Consider the following 19531-nt stretch of genomic DNA (forward strand, 5'->3'; position numbering starts at 1 on the left):
TATGTACCAGAGAGAGGTTAAAAAGTTGAACAGCAACTTAATTGCATCTTCCCATAGTTTACACTTCAATTCAGTTGAACAGTTTTCAAAAAAAGATAAAGGGAGTTTATGCTTTTCAGCAGTTCTTTAAAAAAAAAAGAAAAGAAAAAAAAAAACTGGTGTGGGTGTTGTAAGAGGTCCTTTTCACCAGTAGTATCAATATGTTCCACTTTGTGAATCTAACAGAGAAATATTACTTCCGTATTATCTATTCACAGTAGTGTCCTCCAGTCCCTGGAGAAGGTATTTTCTTATCCCCCCCCCCTGCAAAAAAAACTAAACGTTTGTACAATATAATAGTTCCCAATCCCGATTCTGATAGACCTGTGCTACAGATGGGGGCAAAAAAAACAACAACAACAAAAAAACATGAAAACAATACTCTCAAATCAGGGCATGTGCAAGCAAACATTTGCAGCAGATCATGAAATCACTGTCGTATTTAAGTTGAATAAAACTCTCATCCGCAGTCACTGATTTCACAGCCGTAACTGTTGAAATTCATTCCTCTCTGAAGACACTGAAATCGTTTGAATAGTCTGAATGTCTCCTATCATGATACCAAAAATCGCAGCTGAAATCCAAAGTCCCTTTTCCTGGCTTGGCTACTTCATTGTCAGAAACATCCAAAGTTCAATGTAAAGGATTTTAAGAAGATTGAACTACAGGACGTCAATGGCTTGATGTCGCTTTCCGTAATCCACAGCCCTTTCACCTGGAGCCTCCCGGTCTTCGTCGTCTGAAAGATACAAGAGCAGGGATAATTACAATTCAGCGATTAGAATCACAACAATGGCTTTCATGGGTAAAGAAACATTCAAACTAATAATAGTAAAAGCTACTAAGGCCACATACACACTGCAAAGTTTTGGGAGTGACAACCACATTTAAGTGTGTGAGTATGAATCCTGTGAATTATAATTCTGTGTGTATACAGAACACAAGAGCTACTCGTCCAGAAGAGAGAGTAGTTTCATACACATTATGTGTATTTTATATAAATGTGGTTGTCACTGCTTGAACTTTTAGTTTACTGACAAATTTCTAATGGTAATGCATCTCTATTTGGTTTCAGTTTTAAGCAAAACTGTCACCTTCTACACTGTTTTGTTTACAGCTGCCAAAATGTTTCTATGGTTATCATAGGGCTGCATGATATTGAAGAAAAATATGTGCTAACTTCATGCAAAAGCGCAATTCTGCTCTAAAATCTGTGTAAAATCAATGTAACATTTAAATACATTTTAAAAATGAAAATATTACGTTACACAACAACTTCTGAAAGTGAAAAGCAGTGTTTTACTGTATTACATAATATAATGTATAATCTTGGAATGTCATCTTAATATTAATAAAAAAAATTAGATACCGCCACTGAACTTTACATTACTAAATTGTTTGCAAATATACTGGATATCTGGAAATATCGTGCAGTCCTAATATCAACCATGGTGTAAACACAAGGGGAAAAAAATCTACAGGATTCATTCTTGCACTTACATGTGTTTGTTACTCCCTAGATTTTGCATTATGCACATGGCCTAAGAGACATTTGCAATTGTCACAAATGTTAAGTGATAACAGTGAAAAACTGTCAAGGTGCAATAAGATGGCCCAATCTACACAGCTAAACAACAGTGACTTCAAAATAACTCATTTAAAACATCAAAACCCTAGTAAAAAGTATTCAACACAAGTGTTACAGCTTTCACATGCACTGAAAACACAATAACTCTACACACAAGCCACGCTGATTAGTAAAGACAATGAGTGGAATGAGGCATGCTGGGAGAGAAGGTTCAGTCTCATAACCACATGGTCCAGACAGGTTAAGGATCTCACACTCATGACTTTCTCTCTCATTCACACATGCTCTCAGCACACTGAGGTGAGGGCTTCCTTCTCGATTGACCCCTTCCACAAGCCTTTCAAGCATTAGGCCAAATGAGCTGACGGTACTTCAGTATGCTGTGAGCCCATGATGACTGAACCAGCAGCTTAATTTAGCAGCACAGCAACAGCACAAGGGAGGGGGAGAAGAGACAGAACAGCAAAGCGGTTGCACTCCCCCTGGCTCACCTTGGACGTCTTCCTCCCCACCATCACCATCCTCTTCCTCATTGTAGGCCAGCTCGGCCTGCTTGTCCGCCTCATACTCACCCACGTTGCCATCATCCCCGTTATAGTCCGCCAGCTTATTGCCGTGTTGCGGATCTACAGGGGACTCGTTTTCATCAAAGAAACGGCCTGCAGAGGCAGAGAAGGGCCCCATCAGGAAAGAGACAGAAAGAAGAGAGAAAGAAAAGAACGAGCAAAATTTGAAAGTGGTAAAAGGCAGGGAAAGAAGGACATTAAGGGAATAGTAAAAGAAAGCACAGAAAGGCAAACAGATCAGAAGCATATTCAAAAGAATAAAGAGCCAAGAAAAGACAATGAGACTACATGGAAGGTAACGGTATATGCCATCATTTTAGGCCCGAAGAAAATAAAATCAACTGAGGACAACTGAGGAATGGAGCTGGTGGTAGAGGAGCTCACACAGAAGAAAGGAGGGCTGGGTGGGACGGGATACATGGTGGTGTGGAGGAGTTTAGCAGATGGAGCAAAGTCAGGCAGCGCAGTAATCAGCAGAGAACCCAATCGAACATACAGCTTTACAATCTGTATTTCACACACATATGCTCTGCCTGAGCTTAACATACACACACTCATCTGCTACCTCAAAGGAACTGATTTAAAGGCTGTGAACTGGCTTGAATGGTGCCAGCTTCTGTTGCATCAAACCCCACAGAGAGTCTTAAAGGAATAGTTCACCCAAAAATGCAAATCATTTACTCAGCCTTGGTCTTTTTTAAACCACAGTTATTTTTTGAAGTAGAACATTAAAACTTGACAATGTGAATGACCATCCACTTCTTACAGCAGCTCCGACATTTTGCTAAACATTTTAGCATAAAATCAGGTTTTGAATGACAATTTATGTACAGCATGAACTATTCTTTTAAAATGGGAGAGCCTAAATACATTAAGGTAACCATCAGAAACTGCCGACCACCGATACAGAAGAGGACCTGGAAATATCAGTATCCAGTTGTTAAAAGGATTAGTTCATTTCCAGAATAAAAAAATCCTGATAATTTACTCACCCACATGTTAATGTGATGTTAATAATATGTTATAATATATATAAAGATATTAATGTCTTTTTTTCTTTAGTCAAAAAGAAATGAAGGATTCTGAGGAAAAATTCCAGTTTTTTTTTTCTGCATACAGTGGACTTCAATGGTGGCTAACAGGTTGAAGGTTCAAATTGCAGTTTCAATGCAGCTTCAAAGGACTCTACACGATCCCAGGCAAGAAATAAGGGTCTTGTCTAACAAAATGATCTGTCATTTTTTTTTAAAAATATGAAGCTTTATATACTTTTTTTAAACCACAAATGCTCGTCGTGCACTGGCTCGACTTCACGCATTGGAAAGATCACACGTGACATAGCTGGAAGTACTGACCCAGTGTTAAAGCGAACGTGCAAAGAAAGTCAAACAGCCTTTACAAAAAAAGGTAAAACAACGATGTTAGATGATTTTGAAGTTGAAGGAGACCTGCGTGACCTTTCCAACATGATTACGTAATGCGTGAAGTTGTGGACACGCATTGAAGAGCTAATGCAAGATGAGCATTTGTGGTTAAGAAGTATATACGTTTTTAATTTTTTTAGGAAATGAACCGATAGTTCTGCTAGGTAAGACTCTTATTCCTCAACTGGGATCATGTAGAGCCCTTTGAAACTGCAATTTGGACCATCAACCTGTAGGTTCCCACTGAAGCCCACTATATGGAGAAAAATCCTGGAATGTTTTCCTCAAAAACCTTAATTTCTTTTCAACTGAAGAAAGATAGACATGGGGCTGAGTAAATTATCAGTAAGTCTGAAGTCAAGTGTCACAGTTTCAGGGTCCAAACACTCGATCAGACAAACAGTGCTAATATATACTCACAATGTTCTATAGTACAACCAAAAATCCTGATTTTAATCTTTATCTCCATACCAAAATCTCAATTGGCCAGACAGTGAGTCTGGGACACAGTGAGCCCAGAGACTATAGTGTACATTGTAATGAGGGGAACAAAAAAAAAAAAAAAAAAAAAAACACAAGAGGAAAATTGTTGTGCTATAAATGAATGGTGCTCAAAAATGGCTCTTGAGATGCTTGGACCCAGAAACAGTACTTGACATGTCACATCTTAGCAAGTAGATAGCTGAAGCTTTGTCTTGCCATTTTCAGAAACTGCACCTATCCCCACCCTTGAACAATGTAATACTCACTCTGACGGTGACGTGGAAGGTCAGCAACTGCAGGATCTCTGTTGTTGTGCGGGTCAACGGGTTTGGGAAGGACATGAGCCGGGTTAGGAGGAAGAGGAAGTCCAACTCCCTCTGCCTTTAAATCCTCAGCTAATGAAACAAGCACAGAACAATACTGGATATTAAAAATGTACATTTCTGTAAGTAAAGTGATGTGTACTTTATGTAATGTCTCCATTATTCCAATGTCCATTATTCCAATGTAAAAACAACAGTAAAAGTAAAAATGTAAACTTCAATTAATGACAGGGTCATGTAGACCACAAGAGACATGAAAACAGGACATCATCTTCCCAGCAACGAAAAAAGAGACATATATTAAAACAACTAAGCTCTACGACATGTAATCAGAAGCCATACAAAAAAAGTTTTTTTTTTTTTAAAGCTTTTGGTAATATCATCCAGAAATGTAAAAAAAATTAAGTAAAAAAATGTGCACCTATAGTAATAAAGTATTAATAAAAATACATTTACCAAAAGATGAAGTCATTTTAATACAGATTTGCCTTGTGTGCCATGCAATAATAGTATTCTTTACTGCCTGCATAGTAACTATGCGTGTCAGTGTTTATTTGGACCTTGCGTTACATTTCTAAGACAACCAACAATTGAAAAGTGTTAGTATATGCAATATAAGCAAAGATAAAACATGACCTCTTACCTCCCAGCTGTCTGCGCTGCTCCCCAAACTCATCTGCCTTTATGCCTGCCTTACTATCTTTGTCAAACAGCATGGGTTTGTCTGCCACCGGATTTGGGACCTGCTGCTGCAAAGGTATGTTGTTGTTCTCCAAATGCAGGTTTTCATCACGGGGCATGTCTGGTCGGTCCAACGGTTGCCCGCGGGCCAAATCATCCCCTGGTCTGGCACCAGCTCCAGCTCCAGCTCCGAACCCTGCCCTCTCCTCCTTCAGCAATGCCGCAGCTTCCGCGGGCTCCATGTGCTTCTGCGGCGTGATGGCTGGCTTCTTTAGGGCTGGAGAAACAAGAAATGTGAATCTGAATGAAGTAATTTGTATTTTCAGCATGCTTCAAAGTTTATTCTGTCCACTGACTACTCAGTAGTTCATTTAAATCTTCTAGTTATTTACTTTGTGATACTCACCGAACTGTGCATCTTCTATCTTGCCTACTTCACTGTCCTCAATGCCAGGCATGCCAGCATCGCTACCAGGTTTACCCAGATCATCTTTAGTGTATGTGATAGGAAAAAAAGCAAGAGAATGAATTTTGTTTTCAACCACAATGTTGATGCATGTGCTCAGTGAGGTTTTTTCCATTACCTTTAAGAACTGCGCCGTCATTTCGCCGTGCAGCCACTGTGTGGCGCTCTGCAGCATCCCCCTCTTTTCTTTTGATGGATTGATCAAGATCCGCCTCCACCTGTCGACCCACTGGGTCCACTTTACGATTTTCCAATAAACTCTGCAGTGAGGAAGTTTTTTGTTTTTATCAAATACAGTGTTATTGGAGACAGTTTAAACTGTTATATATATATCCAACCTGTCTGAGTTTCGCTGCCTCTTCTTCTATTCTTTTCTTGCTCTCTTCATATTCTGCCTTCAGCTCAGTTATTTGTCGGCCACACTGTAAGCTACAATGAACATTTTACATCACAGTTTTATATTTACCTGATCAAAATTTTAACCAATCCTTAATGGAACTGCATAGAAAACAAGACCCCTTTTTCTGGGTGTGGGTCCACCAGTGTTTGCATTCACCTCTCATATTCTAGCTTCTTTTCCAAATTGGTGCTGTTTTTCCGCACTTCCCTCAGTTGGTCTTCCTGTCGGATGACCTCCTGTTTCAGCTCCTTTACCTGCTCTGTAAATGTGTACACACACACACACACACACACGTCTGGTTTATTATCTTTGTGGGGACTCTCCATAGGCGCAATGTTTTTTATACTCTCCACACTGTATTTTCTATCCCCTTACCCTAACCCTACCCCTAAACCTAACCCTTACAGAAAACTTTCTGCATTTTTACTTTCTCAAAAAATCTCATTCTGTATGATTTATAAGATTTTGTACCCATGGGGACCGCAGGCTGGTCCGCACAATGTCAAAAATTTCAGGTTTTACTATCCTTGTGGGGACATTTGGTCCCCACAATGTAGCAAAAACAAGTACACACACACACACACACATTTACATAAACATCACTACATGCCCCATTAGATCAGCAGTCCAAAAATATCAGCCACACTTGATTTGTTTATACAAGTGTGGAGTAAAAAGAAACAACATAACTGTATGAGAAAACGTACAAAAATAGTGGTGTACGTCACTTGCATACACCACCACAACCCTATTCCACTGACACAGAGGCGATAGAAGGAAATAGCACCCTCTAGTGAGCACTTCTTACCTTTTAGTCTGTGAATCTCTGACATCTGGGCGCTGACATCATTTTGCAGCTTACTCTGGGGGAAAAAAAAAAAAAAAAATAGAGTGAAAACAAGAATGCAATTGTATACAAACATTATATTTTTAAAATATATGATGAATCATGCCAGATGAGGTTTAGTCTGAAACCACAAAAAAATTCAATAACTGTGAGCATTTTACTTTATAGCATAAAACAGTAAATAATGTAACGGTACACATATATAATAATTGTTGATATAATATTTGTTTTATACAATTTATACAACCATTTTATTCCCTTAGATTTTATCTAGAATAATCTGTAAATCTAAACTACATACAAATTTTCTATCTTCAAATTTTTGGGGCCAGTAAAACTTTTTTCAGATTTTTTGAAGAGGTCTTAAGCTCACCAAGATATTTACAGAGAAGAATGAGTAGAAGAATGAGTAAAATTGTGAAATATTAACTGTTTCTTATAGGAAAATTTTCTATTTTAATATATTTAAAATGTAACTGAATACTGTAATGGCAAAGCTTAATGGTTAACATCCAATACTCCAGTCTTACATTGTGTTATTATATTTTAATATTATCAATGCTGAAAACAGTTACTGCCGTTCAAAAGCTTGGAATGTCTTTTCTGCTCATCAAGGTTGTGTTTATTTAATTAAAAATACAGAAAAAAAGCCAGTAATATTGTGATATATATATATATATATATATATATATAAAATTTATTCCTGTGATGCAAAGACTCTAGTCTTAAGTGTCACATGATCCTTCAGAAATCATTCTAATATGCTGATTAATTATCAGTGTTGGAAACAGTGCTGCTTAATATATATTTTTTTGGATCATGTGATACTTTTTTCAGGATATTTTGATGAATAAAACATTAACAAGAACAGCTTTTATTTAAAAAAAAAAATGTTTTTGTAACAATATACACTACTGTTCAAAGTTGGGGGTCAGTAAATTTTTTCTTTCTTTTTTGAAAGAAATGAATACATTTATTTAGCAAAGATTGATAAAAAAAAAAGTGATAGTAAAGACTTATATTGTTACAAAAGTTTTCTGTTTTGAATAAATGCTGTTCTTTTTAATTTCTTATCAACGAATAAAGAAAAAAAGAAGAAAAAGTATCACAGTTTCCAAAAAAATATTAAGCAGCACAACTGCTTTCAACAATGATAATAAATTAGCACATTAGAATAATTTTTGAAGGATTGTGTGACACTGAAGACTGGAGTAATTTACATCACAGAAATACATTTTATTCAATATTTTATTATATTTTAAATAGCAATAATATTTTAAAATATATTTTCTGTATTTTTGATCATATAAACGAAAAGACCTTTGATGAGCATAAGAGACTTCTTTAAAAATTATTAAAAATCTTACTGATTTTTTGAACAACTTTTGAACAATTGTGTGTCTGGCCCTTCTTTACTAATAAACTTTTTTTTTTTGATCCTCTGGACATTTTGAGCCCATGAGAAACTGGGTAAAGCTGCCTACAGCACCACACAGCATTGCCTCTTTTATGACTCAAACAGTATTGTTGTCCAATTCCTTTTCACTGATCCACAGTAAGAGAATTCAATCTTCAGAGCTTTACTGCTGCAAGAGAGGCGGCTGTGATTTTGCAATAGGATTGAGAGGGGGAAGCTCGGAGGGAACTGTGATCAAGACGACAAATTCACTGAGGGGGACATGGACATAGTCAGAGCTTGAATTTGCTGAGAGCACAACCCTGGCTTGAAGCACAAGACAAGATGATAGTCAGCAAGGCAAATTAAGCTGCAAGGGCAGCGGACACAAGGACTGAGCAATGTGCTATTATAAAGGCCCGATAAGCCTTGAGCTACTGCTACCGGCAGAACAGCAGAAGGAAATACAGCAAAATAGCAGTCAACTGCACTGTGTACATGTATATACAGAACTCACTAACGCTGCTGAAGGGTCAGCTCAATGCGTGCTCATCCTATAGATTTTACATGGGTGCTTCATCTAATCAATATCAATTTGTAAAAAAAAAAGCGAGGGAGCCAACTTAAATTGAGCTTCCACTGTGTTTGTTTTCCAAATCTACGCCTCCATCTATTACTCTTTCGACACCTAAGAGGAAGCAGAGGCTTACAGTTACTCTCAGACACAATGGAGCCAAAGAGGTTTATAATATTTGGAGAAAACTGTTTGCATTCCCATTCATCTCAGAGGAAGTCGCAGGACTGGTATCTACTAACTGGAAGCTAACACAGCCAGACCTTACAATGACCCCTAACCATACACTAACTAGTACCACACCCCTTCTGCTGATTCCACTATTAGTCTGATCAGTCACCTGATTTAATGTAGAAATTAATGGAGGAATCACACACTGGAGAGGGGTCAGTAATTAAAGCATCAATGTCACCCTGTAGAGAAAACAGCCGAACTCAGCACCCTTCTCATCAAGCAGGTGAGAGAGCAACAGAAGCTCACTGCATCACTTCAAACCACTTCCACTTTTACAATGTTTGGCTCAGGGCAACAACCACTCAGATCTGTAGACTTGGAGAACTGATCTTCATCCATAACAAATAGGACCTTAAATAAAACTCAAGTCAATATGAAGTGGCTGTTACATACCTGATGGAGCCAAGTACTTGGGAGGGAGAGATTTCATTTAACATTCATAGATGGGTAGTGCACAATTACACCAGGAACATATATTAAAGTAAACAGGGTCAATACTGATTTAATGTTTACTTTGCATTTACTCTTCTTTTGAAAGTCAACATTTGACCATGCTGACAAACTGATCAGCATACCATCCAAACACCACTAATGGCAGATTGCAATACAAATATTTATCATCATATCGCCTTGATCCATCAGGCTATGCATTTTCTGTAACCATCCTATTTTTCTCCACAGGTGAAAAATATTGCACTGTGGCAGTATTGGTAATAAACAGAGCATAAATAAATAATTCAACAAAACTATTTTAGAAATAAATGGTTCCACAATAGTTAATTACACTATTTGCATACTAACAACAAAATGTATGAGAACAGAAATATCTGTAACCTCAAAAATAGGTTTGTTCAACTTTGCTACCATTTGCATGTCAGCTCCAGTAGCCCACAAGCTTCACAACCAACTTCATTACTGAGATATAAATTATTTGTAAAGAGTCCTATGCTTCACAGCTTCATTCTATTCCTATATGATAAATCATTTACTAGAATGATTAATAATTCAAAAAGAATATGGCTGATCTTTGTTTCCCCATAAACAACCTGAAGAACCAAAGGTGATGATCATTATAATAAGGTTGGCACTGTTCAGAGAGAAAAGACATGTTCCTTCATTGACCAATTTATGAATTAATATATTACATTTTACCGGTGCTCAATTAATTTGGAGAGCCCTTGACTTGCTGCCTTCGACAACAATGGCCTAGCTATTTCAAAGTTTGCACATGTCATCTGACCCGCTGCCACTGAGAAGAATAAAAATGCTAATAGTTGACTTTCTGCTTGGAGAGACTACAAAGTAAAAGTGAAGAGAAAATACAAGTGAATAGGTGTGTCTGTGTGTGCATAAGGTCTCAACCTTTGGTATACAGAACAGGAAACAGGATGACAATAGTGACATTCCCAGCAATAGATCCTAAACCCATGACACACGGACAAGGTATAAATTACCCCTTGAAAAGGTATAAAATAAGCGCTGTCATGAACAGTTATTGAATGTATTGAAGATTAAGTAGCTTTATCAAGACAATCCACTTACTGAATTTAAGCACTTGTACATTTTGTATGTTTCTAATGATATGATGGTGTTTTCCAGCCCCTTTTTTGTCGAACGCAAAATTGGTAATACTTTAACTTAGGGACTAATTCTCAACATTAAAAGATTAGTTCACTTGCAGAACCAAAATTTATAGACAATGTACTCGTCCCCACTATAGTGGAGGTGAGTATAAAGTCCACTATATGGAGAACATTTCTGGAATGTTTTCTTCAAAAAACAATTTCTTTACAACTGAAGAAAGACTTGAACATCTTGATGACAAAGGGGGTGAGTAAATTATCTGTAAATTATTGTTCTGGAAGTGAACTAATCCTTTAACTACTTGCTTATTTGCATGCATATTACTAGAATATTGGCTGTTTATTAGTACTTACAATACTAACATATTTTGCTTTATTCTGCGAGACCATATTTTAGATCCCTTAATCCGACCTCATACCTAAACTTGGCAACTACCTTACTAACTGTTAATAAGCAGCAAATTAAAGGTTTTATGAGCACACTGGTGCAAAGTTTTACTGTTTACTGTATGTTGTTATTCTTCTCGTCATTTCCCTACAGTGGCTAATTAACCGCGAGTCTCGCTATAGGCTTACTTACACATTGAAGAATAAGGTGGATAAGAAAGGTAAAATATAGCAAAATACACCAGGACACATGATATAAATCAACATTTTCAGTTAATTCAGACTGTACAAGGTTGCAAAGCTTCAGGGTGCCTCCTAAAACATGAACACATTTTACAAGCACTGCTATAGGCAATGAATGTGAAAGGGTAATAATCTGTAAAAGGCCCTGAGCGAGCAATATGACCAAACATTTGCTGCAGCACAGCATCAATCTATAAAGGTACAGGACATCCAAATGCACATGGAATATCAATGCTCATACATCCCGTTCCTTTTCAGGTAGACAAAACCTAGGCAGAAATGGGTCTCAAAATCGAACTTCTGCAACACTGACTTCTTCCACATCACCTTCTTCACACAATAATCAAGACAATTGATCCATTTACTCTAAATCACAGGGTGAAAATGATAATGGAGAAGAAACAGGAGTGCTACAGATGGAATGAATATCTTTTTGGAAGAATATGTATTTTAAAAAACAATTTAAATATTATTAAGAAAATATGCAAGCATGAATTGTTATTGCCTTCTAGCCCTAGTAATGACAATATCCCAACATTTATGTTGATATAATATCAAGAACAAAGAGAGAGACGGAGGCCAGTGTAGGAAGACCTGGAGACGTGAAAGAGCGTGGGGGGCTCACACAGCCCTGGGCACACAGATGGGCCCTGACCATGAGCTCTCAGCTGTGTCACACAACCACAGGGAAGCCCATGGCGTGAATCTATAAAGAGCAGCATGACAGGATGCAATCCTGTCAGCTCACATTTTTAGTGTACTGATGTTAATGGTGTGGGGGATCTAATTTTTTACTCAAAAAAAGCAACTTTACACAAACAAAACATCTTAAAGGTGAAAAACACCCTTATTATTACATTAATATAAGATTTTATTCATTTCCCTGTACAATTTAAAAAATCTGTGGGCAGAATTTACATGGGAGGCCTGTATATACTCCTGCTTCACTTTCAGCAAAAGTCAGTGCTGCCATGTGTCACGTAACCTGCTGACTGAACACGTCACACAATAGAAAAACTGCCTTATCTGCAGGCACAACTAGCAGAACAGGCACAAAGAGAACAGTTAATATCAGCAAACCACCTACTTCTTTCAAAAAAGTATGTAATCAGCTTCCATGGAGAAGATAAACATATAGAATGCCCTTATATTTGCATAAAGTGCAACTCTGCAAACATTATATAACGGTGATCGATGGTCAGCTCAACATAATGACACTGGCTCAACGAATTTTCAACACTTTAAGATGCCGAAAACCTTGAAAATGGCCAAATATTGTTCAGTTTACTAACCTGGACGATAAACGTGACCCTGGACCACGAAACCAGTCACAGGGATCAATTTTTTTGAAATTGAGATTTATACAACTGAATAAATAAGCTTTCCATTGATATATGATTTGTTAGGATAGGACAATATTTGGCTGATATTTGAATATACAGAACCTGAGGGTGTACAAAATCTAAATATTAAGAAGATCGCCTATAATGTTGTCCATATGAAGTTCTTAGCAACGCATATTACTAATCAAAAATTAAGTTTTGATATATTTGCAGTAGGAAATTTACAAATTATCTCCATGGAACATGATCTTTACTTAATATCCTAATGATTTTTGGCATAAAAGAAAAATTTTGAACTATACAAAGTATTTTTGGCTACTGCTACAAATATTCCTATTGCTACTTAAGACTGGTTTTGTGGTCCAAGGTCACAAATGGGTATTTCATTATGATACAATGTGATAATGTGATATGATACCGTGAAGAATTTTTATTGTCAATTGTTTTAGTCAGTAGGTTCTATTTTTCTTTCATTACTTTCTTTTTTAAGCCATTATTATTTATATTTTTATACTTTACTGTATATTCTATATTTATGTAAATTGTATTGTCCTAGTAAGTTATGTTTGGTCCCCTTCTAGCTGTCATTCTTGAGAAGAGTAAACAGTAAGAACTTCATTGTACTAGTACATACGACAATGAAATTCTTAAATAATGATAGTGAAAGTTGTCAGTTTAAGTGATTATAAAATCTAGCCTCTATACTTTTCTGTGTTGGCTGAGAGTCTGGGTAGGAGGTTTCAAGTCTGTAAAGTTTGAAACCCCCTAATAAGTTCTGTCAGAAGTACCTAAGCAAAACAATCAATTTGCAAGGATATATAAAGCATGACAGTGGAAGTACAGCCAAAAGTTAAATCTGTTATGCATGTTCATATCATACAGCACATCAGTGACGTGTCTTTTATGTGTAAACCTTCGTGTTCCTTTTCTCTCACCCACCTTTTCATCGGCGCAGGCTTTGACCAGCGCATCCCTGGCCTGCAGTTTGCTCTCCAGCACGCTGTAGTCTCCGTCCTTCTGATCGATCTGTTTCCGGTGCGTGTCCACCTGCATCATCAGCTCGGAGTTTCTTTTCTCCAGGCGGGAACGCGCCGCGTCCGTGCGCTTCACCTGCGTCTGCATCTCGGCCAGCTCGTCCAGCACCCGGCCGTGCTTAGTGGACACGCTCCAGTAGTTAAACGACAGAATGACGATAATCACCAATAACACGATCAAGATGAAGGACGGGAGGCGACCTCCGCGTCGATTCGCGCCGAATCCTATCATCGCGTAATCGAAGAGGCTCACAGATTACGATCTCTGGCTTTGTGTGAGCGCCGTACGTTAAAATACTAGTGATGTGGCCACTGCTGTACAAAGTTGTCTATCTTGAAAGATTTATGTTCTTCCCCATTCGGCTTACAGCAACCTTGAAGTGTCCTGAAGTTGGTGACACAACTACTTTGACGATTCCTCCCGTATCCCTTCCGCACAGTTGGCGACTTCAAGCTTTTCCTTGTTTGCATTCATGCAACGCCACTGTCAGTAGATCAAACACATCAACACACACAGGCGACGTGGCCTATGAGAGCTGTAGCGAGCTAACGGCGCACAGCCATGAGTTTCCGTTCTCCGCCTGATCCTACAGCACTTGATAACGCATTTTTATTCGGTTACGGTCATCTCTGCAGATCTGCCGTCATGCTCCTGCGATAAATACACTTCTGAATGCACCGTTTGGCTGTATGTTAGCTATAACCTCGCTAAAGTAGCATGCGTGGAGCAACAGCCGTTCGTTAGCTTCGGTTCAACAACAGGATACCGATGTCTTCTAAACACACAATGACAACACACAAAGCTAACCCGAAATTAGGCATGTAAACAAATGTATTACCATTAGCAACAATGCAATAATAGACTATTAGACCGTTAGCGTTACATCTGAGACCGCCACCAAGGCCAGATTTACAGTATTCTGCACATGCACAGCAATATGCACCTGATATAAAACAAGACCGTATAAACAAACGGAAATTATGCGTTTAACGCGCCTCTGAATGCAATTCCATGCAAGATAGACTAGACACACCGCTAGCTTTAGAGTTCGCTTATACTGTAACTCAACTCCAGCCTTCCTCCTCTGTTCTCGGTCCTGCAGAAAGCATGCGCAAACACCGTGTGCTTGTATATACAAAGATAAGAAACGCGTCAGCAAAAGATCATATTTCGTAATCGTGTCCTTATCTTGTTGTATATCTAACTGCCAGGTTGGACGTCTCGGTAAAAAACAAAAATGTCGTCCAGCGTGTAAGGTGTACAGAGAAACGTGATTGACAGCTACAACAGCCAATCCGTGAATACAACCGTACACTTTCGACGTATCTGATTGGCTGTGGGCGTAACTGCCTCTGTCGCTCAATTTTAATTGGACGCCCAAATAATAAGAGAAGGTGGGGTATGTGGCACTAGAATGAACATTCCCATTAGCCAAAACGTCGCATTTATGGGAGCCCTACCTATTTCGGAATGTTGCTCATTATGTCTTTTTTATATTTAAAATAAATACATTCATTTAATACCTGGGGTTTGAATATATCAGCTAGTTGAGGCTGTAAAGTACAAGAGCCACCTCTATTTGGCACCTCGCTTAACAAATAATCAGCCTCCCTGTCTGGTTTACCATGGGCCCCTAGAATGCATTAGGAATATGAACAGAGCAAATACACAGACTGAGCCTAGTCCAAAAACAAGGATTTTCAATGCACCGCAAGATAAACCTGAAATAAGCCTGCTCTTTGTTTATGTCCTACTGCAAAAATTTTAAGCACACACAAACACTCAAAACCCTATGTAACTCAATCAACCAAACGATGACTTGAGGGTCTTAAAATAGTAATCATAACGAAAAATACAAACAGACACATTTTTTATTTTGCAACACAGAAAATAATTACACACTGAGGTAAGTTGAATAATCCAGCTTCATGAAGGTCTCTGTCCTGCAGTGGCACACAATGACCAAGTATGTCCAACATTTCACATAATGTTTGCAGAAGCTGTGTATTAAAAAAAAAAAAAAAGTTTAATGAAGAGGTAAATCCATGTTGTCATCTTCTATGGTCCATTATAGACCCACTCTCCTATTTAGCACAGTAGCAAATTCAGCACTTTAACAAATATGACCTTTTTTCTGACAGTAAAATAAAAATATATACCCCTGCAGGTAAACACTCTGGTGTTACTTTATTGTTTTCTCTTTTTTTTTTTTTAGTATCTTTTTTTTTAACACATGAGAGAGCGTCAATTTCATGTTAACTTGCTGTTTTTTGTTTGTTTGTTTTTCGAGAGCTACAGTTTTCTGCTGATGAGAGTTGGGATCTGGCCTTGGCACATATTTAGAGGGTTATGAGGAAAAGGGTGTTTGTAGTCCAGAGCGTCAAAGTGTAGTTTCTCTGCATACACTGATGAGGCTTTGAGGCTGGCGTGGAGGCTGGTGATCCAGGGCAGCAGGGGCATCTGTCTCGCTGGATCCTCTGGCTGGACGGCGCAAGGATGAAGACGGGGAACTCAAAGCTCCGCAGCTCTGTAAATGCAGGTCTCCGTGAGCATGCTTCCTTGGGCTGCCCATGATCTTCTGTGACTGTGTCATCAACTGCAGAAGGATATGAGAAAAACAAACATCCCCAATGTAATTCAGGTGAGATATTTCAAAACTGTGTAAATGTAGTCATACTCGATATTCTACACAAAAATATGCCACAGTCACCTGATCAATAATGCTGGCGCTGAAAATGGCCTCCTCCATGTGTTTCTCATCAGATTTAATAACACATTTAATGCTGTTGACCACCTGCTGGACCTCCGGAGGTAGACTGCAGCTTGAGTGCTCCAGGAACTTGGCCACCAGCACTTTGGTGTCTTTGTACGTTTTGAGGTCTGCGAGAGACTGCGGCCGTTCTGTAGACATTGAGTGAGGGATGTGAGGTTTGAGTTGGATGTCCACCTTTCCGCCATCCTTCTGCTTCTTCCCCACTTGGCTGCCTTGTTTAGCAGAGGGGTGTCGGGTGCTGTCAGAGAGCTCCATACATGCTGTTAAAAGCAGTGCATTAGTATGTGTATAGTTTACTTGAGATGAATAACTGTATCTTTTGAATACGGTGTTACATTGAAAACAGAAAACAGTGCAACCTTGATCACAGGGAGTCTGTGGGGAGTCCTCAGGTGGTTGGTTAGAAGCAGGAGCACAACGGTCACCTGCAAGTCAAGTCACATGCTCAGTTCTCCAGATTGCTCATGGGTTATTAATGTCTTAATATGTTGCTATCATATATTTTCCTCTACCTACAACAAAGCAGTGATTGCATAAACTCAACAAGTTACACATATGTGACCCAGGACCACAAAACCAGTCATAAGGGTCAATTTTGTTGGAATTGAGATTTATACATCATGTAAGTATGGTTTGTCAGTATAGGACAATATTTTGCAGAGATACAACTATTTGAAAATCTGGGATCTGAGGGTGCAAAAAAATCTAAATACTGAGAAAATCACCTTTAAATTTGTGGTTCTTAGCGATACATACTACTAATCAAAAATTAAGTTTTTATATATTTATGGTAGGAAAATTTACAAAACATCTTCATGGAACATGATCTTTACTTAATATCCTAATGATTTTTGGTCCTAATGAAAAGAAAAATCAATAATTTCTTTCAATAATTTTGACCCATACAATGTATTGTTGGCTATTGCTACAAATATACCTGTGCTACATATGACTGGTTTTGTGGTCCAGGGTCATGTGGTTTTTATAACGAGCTTAACGCAATTTACTGTCTTTTAAAATCCCAGATAAAACAACATTACTTGTACCCTCCACTGAAAAAGCTTCTGTCCTACATTTGTGGAGTCAAGTCTGCAAAAGGTGTACAGTGTGAAACGATACAGTGTAAGAATGTAATGGCCAGTATAATCGATAATAAACTGAATAGCACTTGCCTTATTAAATATTTATGTACTTGTTTAGTCACAGCCAGTTTTAGGTATTGCATTTTGTTTCAGCATTTGAGGAAAAAATCAAAATGTCAAACAGTGACAGAACAAATCAATTGAGGTAAAAAGGATAAGTGGTCCAAAAAGTCTATATAGGACAAATATAGTCAGGAATACACTGATATTCAAAATTTTGATCAAAAATACAGCAAAAACAGTAATATTATAAAATATTATCATTTAAAATAAGTACTCTTATTCCTGTGTTGGCAACGTTTTTTGAGCAGCCATTACTCAACTCTTCAGTGTCGCATGATCTTTCAGAAATAATTTTAAAATATAGAGATTTGGTGCTCAAAAAACATTTCGTATTATTATTAATGTTGAAAATAGTTGTGCTGCTTAATATTTTTGTGGAAAGTGTGATACATTTCTTTCAGGATTCTTTGATAAATACTTCAGAAAAGTTCAAAATAACAGCATTTATTTGAAATAGAAATCTTTTGTAATATAAATGTCTTTATTGTCACTTTTGACCAGTTTATTAAATCCAGTCATAAAAGTTTTTGTTTTTTTATAAAGAAAAAACATTTATTATTATGTTGAACACAGCTGAGTAGGATTTTTTTAGGTTTCTTTGATGAATAGAAAGTTCAGAAGAACAGCATTTATCTGATATAGAAATGTTCTGTAACATTATAAATGTGTTTATCATCACTTTTGATCAATTTAAAACATCCTTGCTGAATAAAAGTATTAATTTCTATAATTCAGAATTCTATAATTCTGTCATTGTTTGTTCCAAGCCAATACGACCTTATACGAAAACAAATTAAGATATTTTTAACAAAATCTGAGAAAAAAACCTACAAGACAGCACGTGAACACGTGTGGAAGACTATTACAGAAGAGAAGAAATTGTTGAATAAATTCTTTTTTTTTTTTTTTTAATTTGCACACAAAAAGTATTCTTGTAGCTTCATGAAATTACGGTTGAACCACTGGTGTCACATGGACTATTTTATCGATGTCCTTACTACCTTTCTGAGCCTTGAATGTGATCGCTGCACTGCTGTCTATGCAGGGTCAGAAAGCTTTTAGATTTCATCAAAAATATCTTAATTTGTGTTCCAAAGATGAACATAGGTCTTTTTGGGTAAACTATCCCTTTAACACTTTGAAAAAAACTGTACACCCACAGAGAGAAAAACGATTCACGTACTTCTAGATATGGAAGTACAGGATATGGGTTCACTAGTGGAACGCACGATCCTCGCCAGCTTCCGATACCCTTTGGTGGCACGGAGCGTGCGGGGCCGTTCACGTTGACTGGGGTTGCTGAGGGCAGAGGTAGCATGGGGCTGTGAAGAAGAGGAGGATGGGGACCAGATGCTAAAGCATAGCCGGGTTCCCCGCAGCTGAGCAGTGGGTGACGGGGAGGTGCAAGCTGAGGGGGTCAGAGCAGAAGCTGCGGCGGCAGTGGAGGTCACTGCTGAGTTGGAAGCACATTGAGATGGTGTGCTTGGAGGGAAAAGAAGGGTAAGCTTCTTATTGGTTCGTTCTCTGTGCTGTGTGCGAGACATAGGTTTAACGGCTGTAATCTCCTCCTTCTCAGGCACGTTAACAGCATCGGGTGACAACTGGGGAGAGTGGGGCTTCGAATCCTGCGCGACAGGGGACTCGCTGTGGTCCAATCGAGCAGAGGTCTGCCGCCTCAGGGAAGAGTGCGCGCTGTGATCCAGACTTGTGCAGCTACCATCAGTTGGTACGATGCGCAAAGTGCCATACGGAGAGGAATCAGAGCCTTGTACTTCTAGAGAACACAGGTCTTCAGAGGAACAGCTGTGATCAGGGATGTCTGCAGTCTCGGACACCATAAGGGAAGCGCTATCAACAGAGGCTGTGGGAACAGAGACCGTATTATCGTTATATACAGTCAGTGACTGAAGGCTGTTGAATGTTTAAAATGAGCGTTTTGTC

The 19531-nt window shown here is 38.2% G+C and overlaps 2 protein-coding genes across 3 annotated transcripts in view; both read right to left on the bottom strand.

Annotated features, from left to right (window-relative positions):
• Positions 1–144: 144 nt before the first annotated feature.
• Positions 145–14878, bottom strand: golm2 (golgi membrane protein 2). Of its 2 annotated transcripts, XM_051115524.1 has the most exons (10): positions 13517–14878; positions 6779–6833; positions 6127–6229; positions 5909–5999; positions 5689–5830; positions 5511–5594; positions 5067–5381; positions 4367–4495; positions 2119–2286; positions 145–778 (listed from the first exon to the last, which is right to left on the bottom strand). In XM_051115524.1, exons 1-10 carry the CDS (start codon positions 13841–13843, stop codon positions 702–704), a joined length of 1491 nt encoding a protein of 496 aa, XP_050971481.1. In that variant the 5' UTR covers positions 13844–14878; the 3' UTR covers positions 145–701. The 2 variants fall into 2 exon arrangements, with proteins under 2 accessions (XP_050971481.1, XP_050971482.1); XM_051115525.1 differs by lacking the exon at positions 2119–2286.
• A 161-nt stretch (positions 14879–15039) lies between these two features.
• fam189a1 (family with sequence similarity 189 member A1) overlaps positions 15040–19531 on the bottom strand; it is a 132214-nt gene continuing 127722 nt past the window's right edge. Inside the window, 4 exon segments of the mRNA XM_051115546.1 lie at positions 15040–16208; positions 16323–16645; positions 16745–16810; positions 18774–19451. Of these exon segments, the coding sequence (XP_050971503.1) occupies positions 15993–16208; positions 16323–16645; positions 16745–16810; positions 18774–19451 (1283 nt within the window). The 3' untranslated portion in view covers positions 15040–15992.

The sequence above is a fragment of the Labeo rohita genome, chromosome 7, assembly GCF_022985175.1.
Source record: "Labeo rohita strain BAU-BD-2019 chromosome 7, IGBB_LRoh.1.0, whole genome shotgun sequence".
Classification (NCBI taxonomy): Eukaryota; Metazoa; Chordata; class Actinopteri; order Cypriniformes; family Cyprinidae; genus Labeo; species Labeo rohita.